A 17,996-nucleotide genomic window follows, 5' to 3' on the forward strand; every position below is an offset into this window, starting at 1 on the left:
TTCCTCTACAATATTTTTGAACGTAGGTGATGTAGTTTTTGATATATGGGATGTTGTATTTGATATTATATTTATGCTTATATATAAGATATACATGTATGTTTGATATTTTTGAAGCATGGCTTTTGTACTGCTGTTTTTTTTCTCTATGTATCTGTTTTCTATGTACTTTATTGAATTGTTAATTATTTTTGGATGTTTATCACCCTGGGCAGTTTGGATGGTTAACCACACCTGCCATCATAGAGCTTGTCAGCCTATGGGTGTGCATGATGTATAAATATGGGTGTTGTTTCCATTTTTCAAACATTTTGACCTGACAAAGATCCAAGTAGGATTGAAACGTCACTATTAAACTTTTGTGGCATGGAGCAAGCAGGCGTTACTCCTTCTTTCATTGACACAGTTTTCTGATAGCCTTGCACCTAAGTGATGTGCGTATAATTACTCTCCTTCAACTCCTACCTCTAACATGCCCATCAGCCAATCATAACTAAGGATTTTTGTTGCGGCACCTGGGTTAGCCACCCCCTAGACATGCCCCTGAAACCATGCAGTGAAATAACGTCTAGTTATTCTTCTTAAAAAGTTTTCTGGATCAGCCCAAAGTATTTTGCTACAAAAATGTGCAATAACTGAATTAATATAATTAGGCTGGATAAATTCTGTGCAAAATTAAATTAGATTTTCTTTTGATTTGCTTTAATTTGTTACTAATGCAATATTTGTTTGGGCTGCTCTGTGTATAAAGAGATCGTTTTGTACATCAATATCATTTATATCCACAGCAACAAAGCTAAGGCCCACTTTGAAGCCTACTCCAACATGTCAAGCCAAACTGGGAGGATTTTTGTTGTTCCATATGATCTGGTAGAGCCGGGCAAATATTTATACTGTAGGTGGGGAGATAACAGGCGGGGAGAGTCAAACCCCAGTTTTTCCAATAGGCCTATTCCAGGTCAAAATATAGTATAATAGTGAAACTGTAGTATTCCACAAGATACTGTTAGATAATACTGTTAGAAACATAGTGTCAAAAGGACACAAATACTTACTACCCCTCAGATTATAGAGGACATCTTATTACCATCCCTCAAACAGAAAAACACATGGCTCAACTGAGATTAAGAACTTGTCAACCAAGTAAAAACGATGCAAACAAGAGGCACTGGTGCTGCCTAATGTCCCGCCATAATCACCACCTATTAAGCAGAACCAGTTATGCTAACGAGGTCATTAATTAAGCTAATTATGCGTTAATTAGCAAATATTTCCAAGCCAAAATACTTGTGCTCACATAACACATGGGTGCCATGAATGTGAACTCTGCATCTTAAAGCATTAAGAATTTAGACTAGTTTCAAGAAATCAGTTTTTCCTCATTAATATGCAGGTTTCTGCAGCAAGGTGCTCCAAAATCTAAATATCATCATCTACTCTACAGAGGGACCTGTGGTGTAAGGATGAAGTTTATATCATGTATTGTTCTTGAGTTACTGTGTTCACAAGAATGTGCCATAAAACATAATAACAATCACATTCGACTTAAAATTGATTGAAAACAGTTGCAAACGCACAAAATTCTCAGTCAAACTTTTAAGCATATCTTCTCAAATCAGAGACAAAGTCTGTGCCTTCAACCTTCAGCATTGTTTATTTACAGCAGGAACTATACAAACCTCAACCACTAGCAGGACGATACATGCTGAATGACTGAAAAACAAAAAACACAGAATGCAAAAGCTGACCTTTACCATTGTGCTATGCTGTAAACGTGTTTATAACTTAGCAGTACTATAAAATCTATTTCTCTTTATTCAAGCTTGATAAAGCTTTCAACGCTTTTTAGCGCATGCAAATGTATACACAAAATAGACAGTGTCAAAGACAAAAATTCATACAATTTCTGGTTTCACATGCATGGATGAAGCCTATTCCTAACATTACTTTTTAATGAAAAAGGCATAATCCATGTCTGTTAAACCGGTGCTTAATATATTACATTCAACATGAACCCAGTGGGATAAGATATCCATCTGATGAATGACATATTACCCTTTGCTTGTATTTTTCAACAAATATATTACATCCATTAAACAGCTACACCTGTTTGCACAGTTTGTATTTGTGTTGATTAGTGTTTATGTTTTTACCTATACAAGCTGTGGACTAGTTGTTAGCTCCCTTCAAGTTTGTTGAGAACTTTTGAAAAGTTGTGATATGGGGTGTTACATTTGAGCAGAATCAAAATTGTATATACAAAAAAGGCAAAACCAGCAATAAAAACAGGTAACAATGAATTTGAGCTAAAGATAGAGGACAAATCTTGTATATGAACGTCTCCCAGTTACAATTAAAGGCTAGCTGCTACAAAGGTCCTTGATGGAGGATGTGACTACAGCAATATATTACAAAAGCATGATATTTACAAAACATGAACAGTAAAGAGAAAACTAACTTACTGTAACACAATCTTATTTGCCATTAGATATCTTAAAATTCAATGACATTACATATCGTTTTTATTTAGACATGTTTTATACAAAACCCTTTAGCCCTTTATGTATTTTGGGTGGATACTAAAATGTTATCTGTAGAAAACTCACACTGGATTTGCCAATAAATAGTTAAAAATGTAAAATGTTGTTTTGTAGCATTATCCAAATACTCATAACAGAATTTGGCTTCAAACCATATCAACAGACAGATTATCTTGTGTTTCTTCATCTGGTTAGTGGGGCTACATTAAAAGCAAAACAACAAACAAATAGCAAAAAAAACACATTTTACTATATTGTTTTGAACCAATCAAAAGGGACTCGTTAAAGAAATATTTCACCTTGGTGCATTTTCAGCCTGTTCAACACAGACACCTCGATGTGTCACTTTCTGATTTTAGCTGCCCTGGAATCTGTTCTTATCAGTTTTCATTTACATATATCATTATATACTGACTGACAAAATGACTTCCAGACATACATATATATTATTTGAGTTACATTATCACAGTTAGTATATGTCTCAAAGCTTGATTTTTTTGTACTGGGTTTTCAAAATGAAAGTGAGTGAGTCTCATCACTATGGAAACCAATTATCCCGTATGGAGGTATGCATACTAAAAGTATGAATGAAAATGCATTAACCAAGCTGAAATATCTATTAAAATATCAATTAAATAAAGGATTTTCAAAATACAGTGTGCAGTATATACAGAAAATATATCTTTGACAATACTAGTCAGTGATAGGAGAATATCACACCTCTATGGGGTTGACATTGATTAGGAAATAGGCACTGGTGATGTCACTGGTGAAAGGCACTCCGCTATAGTTGCTGATGAATCAATTCACAGTAAATGCAATACTGCACAACAGCAGCATGTGCATTTTTTCTTTGGTTAAATTATAAAAGCTGCAATTCCTTTGACAGAAACTCCCAGTATGAGATTATAGTGTATTAATAATCAAGTGTGTGATGAGGAAATCCTCACTTGGTTACAAGACAAATCCAAATAAATACCATCAACCCTCTTACACAGAGAAATACTGCCTGTGCTAAAGTACAGTATCAGATTACTTAACCCTAGAGCACCATGCCTGAGTTATACTGTTAATGTAAAAGCAGGTATAGAGTCATGCTACTCATGCTTTAACTCAGTAACAAAATGCATCACTTCTACACACACAGAGTTGTGTGTTTGAGGTACCTGTACACCCAAGAGATGCAACAGTATCACAAAAGGCACTGGAGATAAAGTTAACATTCCCCACTGTGTTTGAGAACGATCATCTTTCTGACATGAGGACCTGAGCGATTGAGGTAAAAGTTATTCAGTTCTTCTCAATTCGTTATAAGGCTGAAAACCAGGGTGAAGATTAGAGAATAATCTCCCATGGATTTGGACACAGCAACCAGCACTGTGCCTTCTGGCTGTTAGGTATATTTTCGAAGGAAATGATGAGCCTCGTTCATCTAAAAATAAACAAAAATAAAAATGCTTTTGAGATTCATAATGCGTCTTTTGCAAATGGCCTTTTTACTAAAAGCAGAGGTTTTCAACTATAGTTTCAGCAGAAAAAAAGATCAACATTTGAACATGTTAAACAAGCTAGAATTTTCATAAACATAAAAGAAAAGATTTTAAGATGAAATAAGTTTGTACAAAAAAAGATGAACGAGGCTCATCATATTGATACACTTTGAATGAAAGTAAAAATGGAATCAAACTAAAAATTGTTTGATTGTACAATAGATATTCCTGGGTAAAATTTTGTTAAAACTACTATTTGTGCCTTGCCTATCATTCAGTGGTACTTTGATCATATCAAAGTGCAAAACACACAAAATTACTTTTAGCTAGACAGTTATCTCAAATAAAGTTTGTTTTTCAGGGTTATGGCAGAGATTTGTCTTATTGCATTTTTAAATGATCTACTTAGCGATTCTTATCTGGATGTTAGCAGCCAAATTAGGTAAAATTTCTGGCACTGGTGAGGAAACTGATTTCTCCAGTCAGAGGAGTGCCACAAAAACTCCGTAAATCTCCTGGATTTATAGCCATTTCTGAGAATCTAACAGGTGCGAATGCTGAGCTGTTCAGAAGAGACCAGAGAGGATTACTGAACCTCCGGTTTCCTTAGGAATCGTCATCGTCGTCTCCTGTGGCACTCAGTCCGTTGTGAAGGAAGGCCTCCTTCTCTATGGCCATGGGCTGTCCACTGAGTGTGCAGGCTGGTTTGTAACTGTCAGGACTGGACCTGGTCAACGTTGCCTCTGCACTGTTGCGAATACCGTAGCTAAAGTAGATAATAAAACCTAGAAATGGTGTAGAAACATTAATGTAAAGACATGAATTTCCCTTCACAACCTAATGTTATAACCAAACATTTTGCATTACTTTAGAATTACTCAAAATTAAACTAAATTGAGGTCAGGCTTTCAGACTTTTTGGTATTGTTAGTCAAAAATGAAATGAAATGTACCTAGGACCATCCAGATGGCAAAGCGCATCCAGGTGCCTCTGTCCAGCTGCATCATCAGATAGACATTGATGAACATGCTGGCGACTGGGACGAAGGGCAGCAGGGGAACCTGTGAGGAGAGATGCATTTAATGAGTTGTGAAATTACAACCTCACACATCAGGAAAATATATATTTTACTTAAAAGTGCCTGGTGATGGGTGGGGCGGGGCTCATAAATAATGGTTGAGTGGGGGAGGTAAATGTCGCAGGGAAATGTCTCAAAATCATGACTGTAAATCAATCATGCACAAAACTGAAAACCAAGCGAGCAAATAAATCAAGGACAATTTGCCAAGACTTCATGAGGACATACTGCAGTACGACCTTATCAACACATTTCCAGCAGTTCCACACTACATTTACCATTAGAGCTCCTGAACTTTGGAACAACTTGCCTGAAAAAAGACAATTGGCAAACTCTGTGTCTTCTTTTGTGACAGTCCTCATTTTTGAAGTCATTTTTATAAACTTTCATCTACTGGATAACTTGTTTTTGCTCTCATTATACTGTCATACATCTGTCAGTTTGCTGTGAGCCCAGTATATTTTCTCAGTTTTGATTGCTATGGGTGTTAATTGGGTTTGCAGTGCAAATCTTCCCTTTTAGCTGATTGCTTGTTGATGTTTGCTTTGTCATTTTATTTTACAGCCTTCAGACTACAGCAATAAAATTGCAGCCTCTTCTAGGCTCTTTTGTGAAACTCTCAGGTCGACAGATGGGTTATTGAGTACTGCAATGCAATTTCCACATTCACGTTTATCACATCCTGACAACACCATATGCATCACTACAGCAGAAGCCTGTGTGAAAAAGCAGAACAAAACTCTACCTTGAAGGCAAGCTTGGCCTTGCTCTCTGGCTGTTTCCATATAATAAAGGTGATGACCAGACAGATCACCATGACGATACTGAGGAGGGACACTGACCAGGGCGCCAATCCTCCTTGAACAGCAACAACACAGAAGACACAGACCAAAACACCTGGAGGGGAAAGAGACAGAGTAAAGAGAGTGCAAAACAGATAACACACTGTTCCGATAAGCGGGTAAATTCTTCAGCAGAGGTAATGCATTTTCATTCAGCATGTCCTGAGCCATGTGTGTGTGTGTGTGTGTGTGTCTCACCAAGTGTGCTGGTACAGATGTTGACGGTGAAACCGGACAGCGGGGAAGGTTCTGTGTTTTGAGGGGAAAGAAGGTTCTTGATGGTGAACTGATCGTCCGGCTCTGGCAAGAAGCCAACCGTTCCTTCGTTAAAGGGCTCTGCAATTTCTGGTTCGTCTTGCGTGTTGGCCATCTCATAGGCCATGCTGGGCTGCTCCGGCTGGTACCTTCAGACCACAAGACTGACAGTCAACACCAGACAAAGACACTGGAGGACTGCTAGGATTGCTATGCAGTAAGGCTGGGGACACACTGGAACACTTTTAAAATCCTGACTTATTTTGAAAATGGATGGACTGTACACTTCTCAGAGAGCTGGAGGTCAGTAGGCTTTATGTGAAAAAAGACAGTGGTAGTTGTGCTAGTAACTAGTTATTATCTCTGCATGATAATTAACATAACTTTTTAATATAACTGTTTTCTGCCTCAACTCACTGTAAACTTGACTCTCATGGCTATAGGTGGAATCCACTCTGAATCTGTCATCGCCACACACTTCAGGATCCCTCCAGAAGTGGAGTCGTAAATATCAAACATGTTTGATATGATCGGGGCGGCTCAGTGTGCAAGTCGAGCAGTGTGGTTAAGACTGAATCTGTAAACACTTCAAACTACCAGATAATCTGGACTGACTAAAGTCTCTAATCGGCGATTCCCTTCCGAATTGTCGAGATGGACAAAAAAGTGTTAAGTTAAGTGTTAATCTGCTTGATAACCCTCTAGTATGTCCTCAGCCTTAGGTCAGATATAGAGAGGTGGGAGTGGTGGGAGACTACCTGAGGACCAGCACACAGGCAGCCACCAGTGTGTAGGCCAGCAGAGTGCCGATGGACATCAGGTCCACTAGGTCCTTCAGGTCAAACAGGAAGGCCATCACCGCTGCAGAAAAATACAGAATGTATGATACAGTTCTTAAAACTAATCCAAGTTATGTATTTGCTGCACAGATAACTAAAATGCACAGAACACATTCACCAAATTACAGTGCAGATATTGTATCCATTTCATAAGATGATAATTCATCCTAACAAAACAAACAATTTTCAGACTGCTACTGTCCAGCTCCATTTATTTACAACCCTATGTGAAATTGCCACCATCCTCCTTCCACAAGTGGGCACTGTTGCTATCGGCCATTTCTCAACCACCTACCAGACATGAGCCCTGCCACCATGGTGGAGATGATGGGCGTCTTCCTCTCGCTGATACGCGCCAGAAACGAGAAGAGCAGACCGTCGCGAGCCATAGCAAAGATAATGCGTGGCAGCGGAAACATGGAGCCGAGGAGACTAGGCCGAGGGTGAAGGAAGGAGGAGGAGGAGGCAGAGATTTATCACTTAAATACTGTATATGCTGGTGAACTCTGGCTTCACACAAGGCCTTAACTGCTGCCCTTCTCAGCCCAACATCCCAATGGACTCGAGTGGAGTGAAAAATATTGAATTCGCAGGGCTACACCGCATGTGTCCATATTGGTTTTGATTGGCAGCTGAGGGCACAATGAGTGTTGAGGCCATGTGTGGCAAAAGCGTCCTGTAGGGTTCTGAGGGGAAAGCCAACCAGTTAGTGGGTTTAGGAGCTGACCTCACCTGCCACAACGCCAGATGTTACTGTAGCTGTTAGGGGGGTTTTGGTTCGTGGGCTGATTTTAGCCAAGCATTTGAAGAGCAGGCCGTCCTCTGCCATGGCCCAGATCACTCTGGGCATTGGGAACATGGAGCCTAGTAAGCTAGTAGGGGAGAGAGAGAAAACCATGCCGTGCAAGTGAATGCACACCATTAGAAATATAGCAGAGGACAGGTATCAGGATAAATAAAATTCACACCCCTAGAAGCACAAAAGCACCCTAAAATACAGTTTGTTAGTTTGATGATTATAGACAGTTGAATCAATATTTGCGTACAACAACTTTCTTCTATAGCTAGAAACCAGAGAACCAAACTTCTAATCTATTATTACTATCTATTAAAGAATGATTTTTTTGGGATTCACAGAAAATGTGTTTGAGCTTTCACATGCAAATTGAATTCATTGCAGAACTAACAGTTGTAAACCAGATAATGTGCCCACATCTAAAATCATCATGGGTATTGCCACTGTAGGAGTGGGCAGGAGGCAGTAGGAAGGCCTCTTACCTGGTCGACAAGGCACACAGAGAGCCAATGGCCACCGCATAAGTGGCTCCCTCCCAGCCCACATACTTAAAGGCCACAGGCAGGGGGCTGTTCTTGTCCAGCATGTAGTAAGGCATCATCATAGTGAGGGCTGCAGACACACCAAAGTACGCCACAAAGCAGATAAGGAGGGAGGCCACAATCCCAATAGGAATGGCCCTCTGGGGATTCTTCACTTCCTCTCCTGGGGGGGAAACGGAGATGTCAGAAGATGAGGATTATATGCGTTAATGAGCAGTTGAAGAGGAATATATAGAGAAAACAATCAGTATTTCCTCTCACCTGTAGTGGCAATGCAGTCAAACCCTACAAAGGCGTAAAAGCAGGTGGCAGCACCAGAGAGGACTCCACTGAAGCCAAAAGGCATGAAGCCGCCCACACCGAGACTTTTGTCTGATGGTATGGGCTCAGAAACACTGGAAGGAAAAGGAGGACAAAAGTCGTTTAGAGAATACTACAGCAGATTATCACCCTTATAGTAAATTTGGGGAACAAGTTTTCCATTTCAGACACTCACTTAAGGCTTGAGTTGGTGATGGCACTGATGATTTCTTCAGGGTTCAGATGCCAGTTTTTAAGGCTTCCTTTGACCAAGCCTGAGATGATCACAAACATCAGCACCAGCACATTGATGCAGGTGAATACTTTATTAACCATGGCTGACTCCTTCACCCCAAACGCAAGTAGTCCTGCAGAACGTTGAGAAAGAGAGTGTGAAAGAAGAAACCAGAAAGAGACTAAGCCGATTAATATCAAAATGTATGAGAGATAAACATGAAAGAGAAATATGCCGGAGCTGCGCCTGACCTGTCAGAGTGATGATGATGAAGACAGCAAATATGTCTGGATACTCTGCCAGGACCCCTGGGGCATTCATGGTCATGTAGCGCCTGCAGAATTCCTCGATGTGCCTTCCAATCAGCTCATCAAATGTTGCGCTCCAGGCCCTGGCCACGCTAGAAGTTCCTATGTGGGGGAAAGAGTAATCATGTGAATCATGCAATAATATCTCCCGTAGCAGCCGTAAATCACTCCTTTCCTTCCTTAATTTGAAGTGTCTCACCGATGATATAAGAGAGGATGAGGTTCCAGCCTGTGATGAAGGCCCAGAGTTCTCCAACGGTGACATAGCTGTAGAGGTAAGCGGAGCCAGTTTTGGGGACGCGGGCTCCAAACTCAGCATAGCACAGACCGGCCAGGACAGAGGCCAGGGCGGCAATGAGGAAGGAGAGGACGATGGCAGGTCCAGAATTGTCCCGGGCCACCGCACCGGCCAGCACATAGACGCCAGCACCCAACGTGCTGCCCACGCCCAACGCCACCAGGTCAAAGGTGTTGAGGCATCGGGACAAGCGGGAATCCTCGGTGTTACAGTCCACAACCTTCACCCTCAGAAGCTGCTTCCCGATGCCTTTCAGGGTCGCCAGAATCATCCTGGCACTCACTCTGCTCTGAAAGCACTAGAGAGGAGAACTCACCTGTTGACAAAACAAAACAAGAATGTCAGAATGTCAGGGCTCTGAGTATGCTTTTGCTTTTTTTTTTTATGCTATATGCGACAACTACATAGAATCAAGCCGTTATAATTATTAACGTAAACAACTATGTATGACAAAGAACAAAACAGTTATTTAAAGGGGCAATAAGTAAAATTTTTACTGTCCAATAGCACATGGCTCATTACTTATCCGGGTGCTGATTTCTGGCTTTTGAAACTCACTTTCTTGCCCGTTTTGGAACAAAAGCTCCCAATCTCCTCTGCTCGACCTACTCTACTCGCATTTTAAACTGCTCAGTAATGGAGGATGGTGCCAGACATGTCACTCTTAAGCCAAAAACTCAAATGAAAAAGCAGCATCATTAGGGTATTTTACATTGTGATGGACGATTATGTTGGATCTGTTGTGACAATGTGACTTCATTGTTTGTGTCAATTACAGGTCACTATAGTTCAAGGGGGTGGAAGTGATGGCAGGTTGGTGCTGTGCCAGAGAGCTGTTAACGTTGTTGCAATTCCTACTGCTCGCCAATAGAGGTCGATAGAAATCATAGATTACTTAATGCCCCTTTAATATCACAAACAAACAAGAAGAAAAGCGTTTTCTTCAACTGAAGGAAGCCAGAACTCAAGATATTACTACTGTACAGATACGGACAAGGGAGATAACAGCATATTCCCATGGGAAGATTATTAGAGGGCAGGCAGCTCGGAGACATACTGTATACAACCTGCTCACTACAACTCAAACATGAAGCCTACTCCTATTTCTTGAGCCCTGTTAAAATGGGATGCCACAAGACACACTCCTCCTCTGGTTATCCCCAATATGGATAAGTGCACTTGAGATATAACATGGTTGCTGACATTTGTCCCTTCAGAAGAACCCTCAGGATTGACAGGGAAAATGCCAAATAAAGTCAACTGAACATCTTCAATTTATATTGTAATATGAAAGGAGGCAATATCATTTTTTTTGGCAAAAGCTGCAATAATTGACATTTCAAATTAATTTTTATAATACCCATTATCAAAGAGACAAAAAGGTACAATAAGCAGCATCTGACTGACAACCTCGGGCCCAGAATTCACTGAATATTCATTGATTGATGATCAGAGTATTCAGAACCAAACACAATCATCTTTATAGAGCCACTGAAAATGTGTCAAGACATAGTGCAAACTTGGAACTTGAAACATTTTAAAGTGATGTTGCCAGCCATTTCATAACTGCAATATCTGTTGAAATAATCACATTGTGACACAGTATTTTGTCAATATCACGCAGGCCAAAAACCTGGCAAACAATCAATCTTTAACCTGATCAAATATCCACTTTCAAAGCCTCTGCTAAAACATTACAGCAGTGACAGCCATCGATCTACTCAACAATGACATTTATTCCTACAGGCCAATGTGACCCAGTCATTCAATGAAAAAGATGAGTGGTTTGAGTACTCACGTTAACTTTAAATCCACAAAACAAACAGATCTTCTTTCTTCACTGATGCACACAATTGCTCTCCTTCCAAATTATAAGTCCCACTCAACAACTTTCTCCATAGCGTTGGCTAATTTCCAGTCACGTTAAACACGAATAGAAGTACAGTTGGGAGAGAAGTTAACTAGTCTGACACGCGATTCAGACGCCTCAGAGCACAACCCATTCAGGTGGCTGCTCACAAATAGACTGGTGACACATCACATGGCCTGGGGACTCAGAGCAGCTGTGACGACAGACATGCGCACTGCTTCTCCTCTTCAACCCCCCAAGCCCAAGCCGGCCCTCTCTGGCAGGCTGCACTCACTATAGTCACAACTGTGATAAATCATGAATAGGAGATATCTATAAAAATATGACCTGCTTCTAAATTTTCTTCCTCTTGCAGTAGGAATAAAGGTGTTTTTCATAAACTCAAAGAATACAAATCAAGACCCTATTTGTCTTTGTCTTTTGGGTGCTGATTTTGAATCAGCCCTATCGTGGAAATGATAATCAAATGAGATAAGATAGATAGGAGGAACTTGATCCCGAGTCAGCACTCTGAGGTGCTTTGTGAATAAGTTGAGGCAGAGTAAAAAAAGAGGAATATCTGAGGGATTTTTGGTCTGTATACAGCTTACCACTCAAAGAAGACAACATTCAAGGACAAAATCAGCCAAATTCTGTATTTTATGTGCCAAGTTTGACAGTGATGCATTCTCTGTCTAGGTCATGATAACCTGGGTAGTTGGAGCCAGACATTTAATTGGGCTGAAAGTGTGATTAGAGCAATCTTTAAGTATAAACAAATGTACCATACAAAGCCAAAACAACCTTGATGAGCTGATGTGTGCACTAAGCCATTGCCCTGCACTAGACACTGCACTAAAACCACAGACCAACAATTGCAGCTGTAGCCTAATGTGGCCTGCTCACGTAGATCGCAAAATGAACAGAAGTGGGGCGTGGAAAAATAATGTCCTTAGATGTTGTGCAAGGGAGAACATTTGTCACTTTGCAGCCAGGGTGAAAGGGGCAAGAACAGCCAATGGTTCAGGACTCAACACAGAGGCATCGCATGCACATGCTCTCATGATGTGACATGCGTTGGCCGAGCTAAAATAGGAGGGTGGGCAGAGAAAGGCCCTGCCCTCGTCTCGCCCAATCGGCTGACTCGACACCTGCTGGTGACACCGAGGGGGACGTGGGTAAATTCGGAATGGCAGTTAGTCACATGCGCTTCACTATTTGTGCTTAGCAAAAATACAGTTGCTCCTCCAGAAGTCTATTACTGTAGCGGCGACATTATGTTTGTTTATACACTTGGAAAAGGCACACAGCGGAGCCATATTTTTTCAAAGACGGTGTAGAAAAAAAAAATATTTGACTTCAAATTTAAATCAATTTCACCTCAAGTCACAAGCAAATGGGCTGGGATGTCAGTGAGCCTGGTTTGTTTATCTGTGTTTGCAATGGATGCCAATTATTGACCTACTGGGTATTGTGAAATATCCTGTGTGGCTCATACAAAAAATACCTTTTAATTGACTTTCTATGTAACTTGAGGTCAAATAGAAAATTATATCCTCAAAATATAGTATAAGCATAAACAGTGGACATGCATGTGCATCAAAAATGCTGAATTCAAATGATGCCACATAATGTTACATCCATGACATACAGTAGTCAAGACAGATGTTCCACACCTGCAGAACCACCTGTGACCGGGGAAACACAGTATACAAGATCTCATAGGACTTGAGTATACAATTTTGCAAACATCAATTTGAACAAAATTGTTGGCTGCCTTTTCAGTACAATTTTCCCTACGTTCCATTTTCAGCCTGAATTTGAAAGAAGTCGACAGTAGATAGCCCAAACTGAGAGATCAGCTGAGGTCCTACTTGTCACTCTAAGCCGCACCACAAAAAGCCTGTCTGTCCTTGTGGTGGTGTAACTGGGCATGGAGCAAACAAAGTGCCATGTGAGAGCGATCATAAAACAGACAGCTTGCATGAGCCACGAGACCTTTCCCTGGATTCTGGCCGTATGAACACCTCCAGGGCCGGGGCTGACCTTGACACACAAAACCTAAGCTACGAAGCACAGCACTAAATAACAACACCCACCCATCACAGATCACAGAAAGGAACAACAGCTTATGTAGTTCCTCTACGTACTTTGTTGGGTCCGAGATGTTCACACCTTGACAGATGGGAGGCTCAGAATATCGAGGGAGATCTTGAACACACCCTATTTTAACTTTTTTTTACAATTTTGGCAGTGTTTATTGGTCCCTCTGGAATAGATAGAAAATATTTAGTTATATAGAGAGCTACCCTTTCCATTTCAAGATGAGACAGGCAGACATCATGTACATGTGGTGGAGAAGCTCAGCCTATGATAAATCTGGGACATTACGCTTTTAATTATGGTTACACTGATATATTGGGCCAATAATTGGCCTTTTATTAAAAATTGGATATGGGCCAGTCAGCTTTGTCCACCTCTCATATAATGCAGTTTGTTTGATTACATATTTATTGTATAATTGATCAATAGGTGATCAATTGGTGTTCTAGGAGAAAACCTTAATCTGAATTGAATTTCTAATGTGACATTTTGATCAGATTCCAGGCAAGTATGCATGGTTTTCCACCCTGACAAGATGAAAATACTTTTTTTTTTTGCATGAAAATTGTCACATTTAAAGATATTGCATAACGACACAAAATATCAGCTCCAAACCAAAATATATCGGTATCGGCATTGGCCTTGGCCTTCAAAAGCCCACATCAGTCAAACCCTATTCTTAATTGTCATTCATATATTCAGCGTGCATAACCAAAACCATGCAGGGCTTAACACACACAGCCAATAATAGTACCATCCATGTTGGAGACGCAGTGAGATGTTGACAACTCTACATAAAGCCAGGTGCGGTGTCAAAAACAGTTCCCTTGTTAGAGCTTGAACACAGCTTACATGACCTTGCATGCTCCGCACTGATTTAGTGTTTACATAGCTGCCTCATGTTTTGTAGTCAGAGAGTTTAGGTTAAATCCAAAGCCAATGTCATAGTGACACCGACTGCAGTATCTATATCGAAGCTTTCCGCTTATCGGATGATTTCTGTTTGGTTTCCTGCAGACTATATCTTAAAAAAAAGTGTGTGTGAGTGTGTGTGCATGTGTTTAGTCATTGAAGAGTACCTTGTTCTCCACATTTTATAATTATGCACCTGCTCATAATTTGGGTGACCAGATGTCCCTGATTTGCAGAAACAGTCCTTGGTCTCAGATTAAGAGTCCCATCCCCGGTTGGCACTGTGCCCGTATTGAACCTCACAGTGAACAAAAACAAAATAGGCAATTCACATTTAGTTAGCATATTTAAAATGCAACAGGCATCCAAATGTGTCATGCAATTTTGTGTCCAATTGGCTAAGCTGTCAGGCTGTCTGATTTATTATTTTATTTTCTAACTTACCCACAGGTGGCAAGTGGACCTGAAACATGTTTGTTTTTTTTCCCAATCAGACAGAGACCTAATAGTTGTTTATTTCCAGTGTGAACTCAAAGGAGAACATGGAGCACACAAAATGAACACTGATCAGTGCAGATTTCTACTGTATCAACAAGTTAAGTGCACAATGTTTTACTGTGGTCACTGCAGTCAATGACTAAAAATGACACACTTTCACAGACACAAAATACCCATATTTTCAACTAGGGTTCGACTGCTATGGGTCTTGATACCAATACCAATACCAACATTTGTGGATTGAAGCTGTCAATAGTCGACATTTTGCAGGAATATTTCATATGATTTTAACCATTCTCATGCCAAAAAACTCCCAAGATTACAAGGATTCAGCATTTGTCCCAGAATTGTATTCTTTGCAGGGTGTAAAAGCTTCTGAAACAGCATTTAGAACATTATGGGACACTAAAACGCTTCATTAAAACCAATGCTAATGAAATTGTTAGGTTGGATAGCAGGGTGAGGCCGGTTTCATAACAGATTTTACAGGCTTACAGCCCTTAAGCTTGTCAAGTAATCTCCATCATATCAGCAGTGGGAAACACTGAATGGCCAATATTCAATTATTATTGAAAGAAAGACCGATATCGGCCCAATGTAGCAGTCTAACCCTACTTCCAACCTTTCACAATAAAAGCTCCTCAGAGGCACAGTGTGCCATTGTTTCAATATTGCAAAGCATAGGCCAGAAGCGTAGCCTGGCTGGCAAAACACTAGCTACTCTGCAAAGTTCACTAAATATGCCTCTCACAGAAGTTTTTGGAAATGTGTTTAGTTTTTTGTATAACTGCAATGGAGGAAGAGGTGTCATTGCAGGCTGAAGGTTTGACACATGAGAGAAGGCGAGGTGGACGACACCAGATAATCAAAACTAAATTAGATGCTAGAGAGGGCAAGGTCTAGCCTGATATTCAGACTGAACGGCCATTCCGTTACCATTCATTATTCTCTGAATCGCTCCAAATCTTGAAGAGTGGGTGGGATGCGATTCAGGAGTCGGGAACATCAGCCCCCCATCTAGTCTCTATCAGACCATCTGATGAATCCTGAATGCAGTGATGCCCTTATGGTTTGAATTCTGATGCTAGAATCAAACATCTATTTTCGACTGATACTTTTGAATATGTATATATATATATATATATATATATGTTTATCTCTGGTCAGCTTTTAATTAGGAGACAATTTTTCAAGTTTGCTCTTGAGTTTGTGAAGTCTGTCGGTTTTTGTAATGCTTGGGAATAAAACATAAAAAGCTACTGGAGACCAGATTCACACTGAATCTGTTTGACAGGTCAGTAGTTGAAGGGAAGCCAGAGGAGTGTGTCTGTTTTATTATTTGTACTGGGTGCTGTGCTTTGACTGAGGGAATGTGTTTTTGTTTGTTTTCTTCAATGGTTTTCTCTCTAAAAATATAGATGTATTGAACAAAACCGAGGGAAATTAAGGTTGGTCTCTTTAGCCTGAATTATTACTAGATATGTCAACTTTGCTACTGATACCTAATCTTTCTTTATTGTACTTGACGGGAATGGCATAAAATATACTTGGATTTTGTTTGTTTGGCATTTTTAGCCTACAAATGACTGAAGTTATTCCTAAACATCAGCCTAATAATAGAGGTACAGGCCTACAGTATAACGTTTAATGGCTAAAATAATAAGTTACTGCCATATCTATCATAATTTCGTTACACAATTGATTGACAGTTGAGTATTTATTTAGTTTACTTTAGTGCACTGTCAATGTAGTTATTGTTGTCATTATTGTTGTTGCAGTATTACATATAGGGCATACTTTATATTATTTTGAGTGGACAAAATATATTTTGGATATAGCCTACTTGCAGATGTGTTGTCATTTTCAGGGTGTACAATATATTTTGAATGACTGTCAACAGCAAAATACATTTTTGCAATTTTGAAGCATATGTCTAATCATATTCTGAGGTATACGCGAAATTTACTGATGATTATTAATTGATTATTATATAAATTATTAATGTATTTACAGTGTGGGTTAGGCTACACTAAGTTACACGGGCTGTTACACTACTAGTGGCAATGACACTCCTCCAAAGTATGTGGCGCTATAAAAGGCAATGTTTCGCCCCATGCTCACCGCTCAGCCACCTACTGCAATATATCCCCAAAAAACTACAAACTCTTATTAACTGCGACCCAGTGGATGGTCAGTGGGGATGTTTGCGCCCCGCCACTTCTAAGTCTGCATGCCACGAAGAAAAAAATTCTTTCCAATAGCCTCAAGTTATATTGCATCAGCCAGGCGGTTCCTTTCTACTTTCAGACCATGTGCACAGCTTCCTTATGTGTGCACGGCTGGGAAACATGGATACTACTGCCATCCGTTTTTTTTTCTATCTGTACTTCTATCTAAACTTCAACGAAAGACGCTCATTATCAAACTCAAAATCTCTTACCCTCAGTTAACCACTGCCGCCAATAAAAGAGGCTGCCGCTCTGCTCAGTTACACCGGGACTCAAGTCCTGACATTCACCATGAAGCTCTTTCATCAGCCTGTAACTTCTGACAGATGGTGTGTGTTGGGCAGGACACGCAGCTTTCCACCCACTGTCTGTAGCTCCGCCCGAGGATCGTTATTTGATGAATATCTGATCTTTACACATTTCCTTCACTGCAAAGACGACGTGGCACCACCAGGTGGCAATCTTTACAAACACATGGCTTTGCTGTTTCCACTCCTCCTGTGGGGTAAGGCAGGCATCCCAGTGTTTGATGAAAGATTTATTTACACATAGCCACATCTTAATCTTAAACTAAGCTATATCAGTATGCATATTTTTGTATTGTTGACATCTTTCCATGCGATTTCTCATTTCTTTCAACATGCAAACAGTCACATTAATGTGCCTAATGGGGTTGATTATGGCTTGCTTGCAATTTCGCAAAACTCCCTGTGGAGAAATGATGCCTTTATGCTCCACTCTCTCACATTCCTGCTGTGGTTGTTGAGAAGTACTCTAACCCGATCCTCTTATTTCAGCCTGCTCTTGACGTAGACTCAAAATCTACTCCAGGATTTGGGATTCTCAACATATGGGATTCAATATCCAGCACAGACTGCTCAGC

General features: G+C 40.4%; 1 protein-coding gene across 1 annotated transcript; it reads right to left on the reverse strand.

Annotated features, from left to right (window-relative positions):
• Positions 1-1,647: 1,647 nt before the first annotated feature.
• On the reverse strand, positions 1,648-17,435 carry LOC139641215 (high affinity cationic amino acid transporter 1-like). Its single transcript, XM_071515505.1, has 12 exons — positions 17,326-17,435; positions 9,425-9,839; positions 9,169-9,327; positions 8,879-9,050; positions 8,644-8,777; positions 8,323-8,545; positions 7,777-7,916; positions 6,964-7,066; positions 6,149-6,354; positions 5,854-6,005; positions 4,983-5,091; positions 1,648-4,815 (listed from the first exon to the last, which is right to left on the reverse strand). The coding sequence occupies exons 2-12, from the start codon at positions 9,792-9,794 to the stop codon at positions 4,637-4,639; spliced, it is 1,947 nt and encodes a 648-aa protein (XP_071371606.1). The 5' UTR covers positions 9,795-9,839; positions 17,326-17,435; the 3' UTR covers positions 1,648-4,636.
• Between the last annotated feature and the right edge of the window lie 561 nt (positions 17,436-17,996).

This window comes from Centroberyx affinis, unplaced genomic scaffold, assembly GCF_046629955.1.
Source record: "Centroberyx affinis isolate AG114_WGS23_722 - 3 ecotype Tasmania unplaced genomic scaffold, CSIRO-AGI_Caff_v1 ptg000358l_1, whole genome shotgun sequence".
Taxonomy (NCBI): Eukaryota; Metazoa; Chordata; class Actinopteri; order Beryciformes; family Berycidae; genus Centroberyx; species Centroberyx affinis.

Coding starts and splice junctions, on each gene's coding strand:
- LOC139641215 (XM_071515505.1), bottom strand. CDS start 9,794: ATGATTCTGGCGACCCTGAAAGGCATCGGGAAGCAGCTTCTGAGGGTG. Junction 7,917..8,322: donor CTGTGTGCCTTGTCGACCAG/GTAAGAGGCCTT, acceptor CTCCCCTACTAG/CTTACTAGGCTCCATGTTCC. Junction 6,006..6,148: donor CATCTGTACCAGCACACTTG/GTGAGACACACA, acceptor TTTCCCCTCCAG/GTGTTTTGGTCTGTGTCTTC.